The sequence below is a fragment of the Harpia harpyja genome, chromosome 4 (genome assembly GCF_026419915.1).
Source record: "Harpia harpyja isolate bHarHar1 chromosome 4, bHarHar1 primary haplotype, whole genome shotgun sequence".
Lineage (NCBI taxonomy): Eukaryota > Metazoa > Chordata > Aves > Accipitriformes > Accipitridae > Harpia > Harpia harpyja.
In genome coordinates this window covers 39,424,333-39,431,736 of record NC_068943.1, presented here as the reverse complement: position 1 = coordinate 39,431,736, position 7,404 = coordinate 39,424,333, and the positions used below count along the sequence as shown (strand labels likewise).

The following is a 7,404-nucleotide window of genomic DNA, read 5'->3' as shown; positions in this document are numbered from 1 at the left end:
GCTAGCCGGGTAGTATGTTTAGTTTATTGGTTAGTAGCGCACCCCGAGCACCTCGGGGTGCCCCGGCACCCACCCCGGGTGCCCTGGGGCCCGGCTTGCTTGGCTGGCCGCTCTCTGGTTTTCATCCTAAACCTATTTCCCGGGAAGGCCTGGGGGAGAGGTGACGGTGGTGCCCCAAAACCGGGGGATTTTCACAGAAAATCCGGGCGCGGCGGTGGTGCAGTGCTCGGGCCAGGGGTTCGAGCCCATGTTTAGGGGACGGTGCAGCCGGGGAGCTGGGGGGAGGAGGGAGCCCCCCATTTAGGCTGCCTGCATGTGTGCGCGCTTGGGCGAGCTCGCATGCTAGCACACCCCCCGCTCCGTGCAGCGCCGGGCTCCTGCGTGCATGGGCCTGTGTGCTGCGGCGGGTGGGCACAGCGCTCTTGCACACGCCGGATGCATGTGTCCTCGCTCGGCGTGCTGTGTGTGTGCTCCCCACGCACTTGTGCACGCTCCATGCAGTCTTAGCTGCATGCTTCGTGCACGCTCTTTTCACAAGCTCCACGCATGCCCTCTGCAAGCACTGCACACACGCTGTCTCCTCATGCTCTTTGCACCCTCGCTGCGTGCTCCATGCATGCCCTATGCAAATGCTGCGTGGATGCTCGCTTTGCACGCTCCCTGCATGCCCTCTTGCAAGCTTCACGTATGCTCTTTTCTCATACTCCATGCACGCTCTCACCACACGCTCTCTCCACATGCCCTGTGCACACTCTGCACAGACTCTCTTTGCATGCTCGTGCTCTCTGCACACTCCATGCACGCTCGGAGAGCACTCCCAATGCTCTCTCGCGAATGCCATGCAGAGTCTTACCTGCACGTTCCATGCACACCTTCTGCACAGTCCATGCACGCTTTCTCCACATTCTCCATGTGCACGCTCTCCACGCAATCCATGCAGTCTTAGCTGCACGCTCCGTGCATGTTCTCTCCATGTCCTCCACACGCTCTCTTGCACGCTCTGTGCACGTTCTCTCTGCATGTTCCAGGCACACCCTGTCCACATGCCCTGGGCACGGCCTTTTGCATGCTTGGTGCGTGATCTGTCTGCACGCTCCGTGCATGCTCTCTCCACACACTTCGTGCACGGTCTCTCCGCGCGCTCGGTCCGTGACATCCCTGCACACACTATGTACGCTCTCTTTGCACGTTGCGCACATGCCCTCTTGCACGCTCGGTGCACACGCTCCCTGTTCGCTCTCTGCATGCTCCCTGCATGCTAACTCTGCATCCTCCTTGCATGCTCTATCTGCGTGCTCCGTGCACGCTCTCTCTGCACATTGCACACACGCTCACTCTGCACGCTCCATCCATGCCCTCTTGCATGCTCCGTGCATGTTTTCTCTGCACACTGCGTGCATGCCCTCTTGAAGACTCTGTGATTGCTCTCTCTGTGCAGTGCGTGCACGCTCTCTCTGTGCACACCGTGCATGCCCTCTCGCACGCTCCGTGCATGCTCTCACTGCAATCTGCATGCACGCTCCCTCCCGCACGCTCCCAGCACACCCACATGCCTTCTGCACGCTCCCTGCACGCTCGTCCCGGCGAGAAAGCCATTAAAGCGACGCCCCAGGAAGACGGGGGACGGAAGAGGGGAGCTCCGGGTGGGATCAATAGCAAATTAGTGACTTTACGCCGAGCTGAGCGATGTCCGGTGGCGGGAGCGGGGCCGTGCTGGTGTCCCCACTCGCTCGCCGCCACCGAAGCGCGCACATGTCCCCCTCGCTCAGGCGCTGATCTCCACAGCGTTGGCCTCCTCCTGCTCCCGGATGACGTGGACACCGGCAGTCCGCAGCAGCCGCAGGGCGCCGCGGGAACGTGCCGGCGAACCCGGCGGTGACCTGTGCGTCCGCGTCGAGGCAGGCGAGCGAGCCGGCGAGCGATGGTAACGACGAGTCGAACGCCCCACCGGTCCCGGCGAGCGACCAGCTGCTGGTACTGGTGAGCTGGTGTAACCCGGTTCGACCACGCTGCGGGGTTCGGGTGGCGAATCCTCCTCTGCCTCCGGCGAGTCCTGCCAAAAGCCAAGGGTAGACGAGCGTGCGAAGCGTGCAAGACCTGGTGCCACCGTGCAAAGCCCGCACGCTACCGGCGCGCTACCGTCCGCTCACCTTGTCCTTGAGGATGTACAAGGCCACCGGGTTTTTGCGCTCATGCTCGCCGCTCCGTGGGATGCCCTCGGCTGCGTGGAGGCAAGGTGTTGCTTACCGCACTGGCGGCGTTGGTGTTCCCCAACCCGCCGCCGTCACGCCGTGGCCGGCACTCACCCTCGTGCTTCAGGCGTTCCTCGTCCTGCTCGGTGTATTCGGAGGCTGGTTGCGTCTCCGCTTGCCGTTTCTCCCTGGGGAAGGGATAGGGGATGGGGCGGCACCGGCACTGAGGTGGGGGCAGTGGGGGGACTGCCTGTGGCTCAGCCGGGGAAGGGCCCAGTGTTGCAGTGAGGGAGAGGTGGGATGGGATGGAACAGGATGGGACAGGATGGGACAAGATGGATGGGATGGGATGGGATGGGATGGGATGGGATGGAATGAGATGAGATGAGATGAGATGAGATGAGATGGGATGAGATGGGATGGGATGGGATGGGATGGGATGAGATGAGATGAGATGAGATGAGATGAGATGAGATGAGATGAGATGGGATGAGATGGGATGGGATGGGATGGGATGGGATGGGATGGGATGGGATGGACAGGAGGCATGGATCAAGGCAGGATGGGATTGGATGGGATGGGATAGGATGAGATGAGATGAGATGAGACGAGACGAGACGAGACGAGACAAGATGAGACGAGATGACACAGAACAAGATGAGATGGGATGGGTCAAGATGAGATGGGTTGGGATAAGGTAGGTCAAGACAGGATGGGATGGGATGAGGTGGGATGGGATGAGGTGTGATGTGATGGGACAGGACAAGATAGGATGGGAAGAGATGAGATGGGATGGGACAAGACAGGAGAGGATAAGAGGAACCCCTATGGCTCCCACGTTACCCCCAGCCGTACTTCTTGGAGGGTTTCCAGCAGGCGCAAACAGTCACCAGGGTGACAAGGAGGAAGATGCCGCCCGTGGAGAGGATGATGTAGAGGGAACTCCGGCCTGGGAGAGAGGAATGAGGGGGGACAACCCCCCCCCCCCCAAAATTTTAGCTGGGAGCATCTGCAACGGATGGCCAGCCCCGGGGGGAGGGGAGGGGGAACAGGTGGCTTACGGTAGACGGTGAGCTTCACGGGGACGCTGCGACCGTGGCTGATGGGGTTCTCCACCAGGCAGCTGTAGACGTCGTCGTCAGCCATGAGGACGCGGGTGATGGTGAGGATCTTCTGGTCGGGGGAGAGGAGCAGGCGGGAGTCGTTGCTCAGCGGCCGCCCGTCCTTCAGCCAGGTGTAGGTGGGTTTGGTGCCATTCTCATGCGAGCAGTTGAGGGTGAAGAACTCGCTGAGCTCCAGCACCGTCGAGGAGGCCACCAGCACTTGTGGCTTCGAGATGGGGACTGCGGGCGAGCAAGGGAATCATGGTGACGCTGTGTCTTGGAGGATTGACGGGCCCAGGGGACGGGAAGGGGGACATCAAAACCCCACTGGGGATGTAGCTTGGCTGCATGGGGTGGTTGAACCCCCAAAATCACCTCCCAGTTGGAGAAAGCCCTCCCAGAAAGTGGTGGGGGAAGACATCCCATGGAGAACGCAGTCTCCACTGGACGTCCTTCTTGCTCTTACTGTCCACGGTGAGGTTGATGGTCTTCTCGCCAGTGAAGGTGTCATCGGTGATGGACACCTCCACCTCGTAAGCGCCTTCATCGGCCAACTGCAAGGGGCTGATAAGCAACGAGCCGTTCTCTAGCACCCGGATGCGGTCACGGTAATCGGGCCGTAGGTTGCCGATGATCTCGGTGCCGATGGACTGGACGACGGTGACGGGTTTGTCACGCTTCAGCTGCCACTTGACCACTGGCTTGTCAGTGCTGGCGCTGGCGTAGCGCACCGACAGCAGCGCCGCTTTGCCCGCCGTGCCGCGGACCAGCGGTGTGGGGCTGGTGATGTTCACCCCCGCCAGTAGACCTTGGGGTGGGGAGACACATTTGGGCACCGAGTCTGGGCAGGCCGCCTGGTTCTCCGAGGCCGGAGAAAAAGGGGGAACCCCCTCCCGGAGCCGTGCTGAGCACCCCCAAAATGCATCACCAGCACTGGGATGCCCAAGCACGGTGCAAGCAGGCTGTTTGCATAACCCATTGCAAAGATGCATGCTTTGCCCTGAAAAGTGCATGGGGGGGTGGGAGCCCTCCCACACTCAGGTCAATGCAACGCTTTGCAAAAATGCATTCATTGCTCCAAAAACTGCATCAGGGTGGGAGTGCTCCTGCATCCAGGTTGGTGCAACGCTTTGCGAAATGCATGCATAACCCCCAAAAGGTGCATGGGGAGTGGGAGTGCTCCTGCAGCCAAGTTGCTGCAACCAATGCTCTGCAAAAATGCATGCATCATCCCCAAAAATGCATTAGGGGTGGGAGTCCTCCTGTTGCTGGGTTGATGCAATACTCTGCAAGAATGCATGCGTTGCCCCCCCAAATGTGCATGGGGGGTGGGTGCTCTCCTGCACCCGGGTCAATGCAACCCTTTGCAAAAATGCATGCATCACCCCAAAAACTGCATTTGGGGGTGGGAGTGCTCCTGCATCCAGGTTGATGCAACCCTTTGCAAAAATGCATATATCACCCCCCAAAATTGCATGGGGGGGGAGAGCTCTCCCATGCCTGGATCAATGCAATGCTTTGCAAAAACACATGCATCACCCCCAAAAAGTGCATGGAGGGTGAGAGCACTCCTGCAAGTGGGTCGATGCAACCCTTTGCAAAAATGCATACATAGCTCCCTGAAACTGCATCAATGGTGGAAGCACTGCTGCAGCCGGGTTGATGCAAACCTTTGCAAAGATGCATGCATCACCCTCAAAATTGCACGGTGGGTGGGAGTGCTCCTGTGCCGCGGGTCAATGGAACCCTTTGCAAAAATACATACATCGCCCCCAAAACTGCATGGGAGGGTGGGAGCACTGCTGCAGCTGGGTTGATGCAACCCTTTGCAAAGATGCATGCATCCACTCCCCCAATTGCATGGGAGTGGGAGCCCTCCCGTGCCTAGGTCAATGCAATGCTTTGCAAAGATGCGTGCATCACCCCAGAAATTGCAGGGGGGAGGATTTTTGTATCCTACCCCCTAGCCCCGTTGGGTGCTCTGGTCCAGCCACCACCACCCCCCCCTCAATGCAAAACTGCATCACAGGGGGGCGGTGCATGTGCATTGCTCCTCATTGCTGATTTTAAGCCAAAAAAGGGCAGGGAAAAAGTGGAAAAAACTGATTCGAAGGGGGGGGACTCCCCAAAACAGCCTCTCTGCCCGCAACACTGTAGCCTCATCCCTCCCCCCCCACCAGCCCAGGGGTCCCATCCGTGAACCCCCATCTGGATGCCGTCATCCCACGGTGAACAAACCCCATATTGAAGAGGGGGGGAGAGTGGGAAAACCAGCTGGGGAGAGTGAAGCAGGAGCAAGAAAGGCTTTAAACAAGCCCGAAAAGTCATGGGACCTATTGGTATGCAGCATCCGTCCGTCCGTCCTCCCCGGCAGTGCAGAGCTCAGCCCTGAAAACATGCCCCCACCCGAAAAATTTCAGGGAGCCCCACAGGAAAAACCCAGGCATGGGATAGCGATGTGGTTTTTAATGCATCCTTGCACCCCAAGCATCCCCCAAATGCTGCTCTTTAACTGTTTCTTCCCTTTTTTAACCCAATTGCTGATTTTTTCTTGGCCCTGGGTAATAAATTCGGGAGTTAATTAATAAATCAGGCAATATCCCCATCTCCTACAGCATCCCTGGCTTAGGGATGGAGATCTCCCACCCTTTCTGCCTGGCTTTTGCTGAAAAAAAGCCACCCCAAATCCTCATTTTCCCACTATTTCACGGAATAAATCCCTTTTTCTTTGGAAAAAGGACAGCAGTGGTTTTGGGGTGCCTTGGCTGCAGCCCTGGTGCTTTTTTAGGGTGCAAATCAAAGCCGCTGGTGGGCAAACCCGACTGGCTTTACTTTGCATCTTCAGCTCATCTGGAAGGAAACAGGGCCTCCCCAGGGCTGGGTTTGGGTCCAAACTTTGGTAAAATGGTAAAAAAATCACTGCAGGTGATTTTCCCGCACTGGGGGACCCGGGATGGGGCAGTTTGGGGTTCGCTGAACACCCAAATGTGGGTATTTAGGGAATAAATGATGGAGGCAACTAGGGTTGCAGGGGGATGGGGTGAATGGGAGCAAACCTAGAAACGGGGTGAAAAATGGGCTTTTTGGGAAAGCTGAAGGATGGGTAAGAAAATATATTTGAGGATGCTGAAAAACGAACAAAAAAGGGGTTTTGGGGGAAGACGAAAAGCTGGGGAGAAGCTCGGGGCGGGGGCGCGGTGCTGGATCCACCCCCCCAGCAGGACCCGCTTGGCTCTGGAAAAGTGTTTTTCCCAGTTTTTATTCCCAATTTTCCCCCCATTTTTTCCTCTCCCAAGCGGAGGGGATGCTTGACAGCACAGCAACCCCCCCCCCCAGCCCCCCCCTTCCTGGGGTACCACCACCCTCCTCACTCCCCCACCACATCCTCCATCCAGATACCCCCCAAAACCATGGAAAAATGGGAAAAAAACATGGAAAAATGGGAAACCCCCCTACCTGCATGCAGCGCCAGGAGCCAGGTCACCGGCAGCAAGCAGGGGGGAGCAGGGTGGCCCCGCGGGGCGGCCGGCGCTCCCCACATTTCGGGCAGGCTGGCCCCCCAAATCTCTCCGCTTCCCCACTCCGGGCACGTCCCTCGGCGCTCCCGGCTTGGAGCTCTGCCCGGCTAATTTTTTTTTTTTTTCCCTTTTTTTTTTTTTTGTTCTTTCCTTTCTCAATAGAGCCCTGTGTCCTGGTAGCTTTCGCCTCCCCAGCGGCCTCAAGCTGACATTTATTTTGGGAAAAAACACTCAGATTTGCCATTTCCCCCCCATTACAACCCCCCATTTCCATGTTTTCCCAGTCCTGAGGAGATGCTCGAGGTTGGGGGCATCACCCCATCAAGCCTGGCTAAGGTTTGCCATCCTCTCTGTGGGCAATCCCATGGGATTTAGGGCTCTGAGCATCCCATTAAGTTGAGGTTCTTTTTTTGGGGGGGGTATTTTGCAAAGCTGGATCCCCCCCCCCCAGTGGAGATCCCCCCTCCCTTTTTTTCTCTTCCCAGGCTTTAAAACGAAGCCGCAGTCGCATCCAGGCTTCGTTCCAGCTCGGGTGCCAATTAGCGCCGGTTCCCCGGGCATCGCTGAATAGGGCAGCAGGGATGCAGGGCA

General features: G+C 58.1%; 1 protein-coding gene across 1 annotated transcript; it reads right to left on the bottom strand.

The window, feature by feature from the left end:
- Positions 1–2: 2 nt before the first annotated feature.
- HEPACAM (hepatic and glial cell adhesion molecule) lies at positions 3–6,928 on the bottom strand. The gene is made up of 7 exons (XM_052786264.1): positions 6,752–6,928; positions 3,762–4,103; positions 3,254–3,535; positions 3,048–3,141; positions 2,307–2,380; positions 2,151–2,221; positions 3–2,053 (listed from the first exon to the last, which is right to left on the bottom strand). Exons 1-7 carry the CDS (start codon positions 6,834–6,836, stop codon positions 1,766–1,768), a joined length of 1,236 nt encoding a protein of 411 aa, XP_052642224.1. The 5' UTR covers positions 6,837–6,928; the 3' UTR covers positions 3–1,765.
- Between the last annotated feature and the right edge of the window lie 476 nt (positions 6,929–7,404).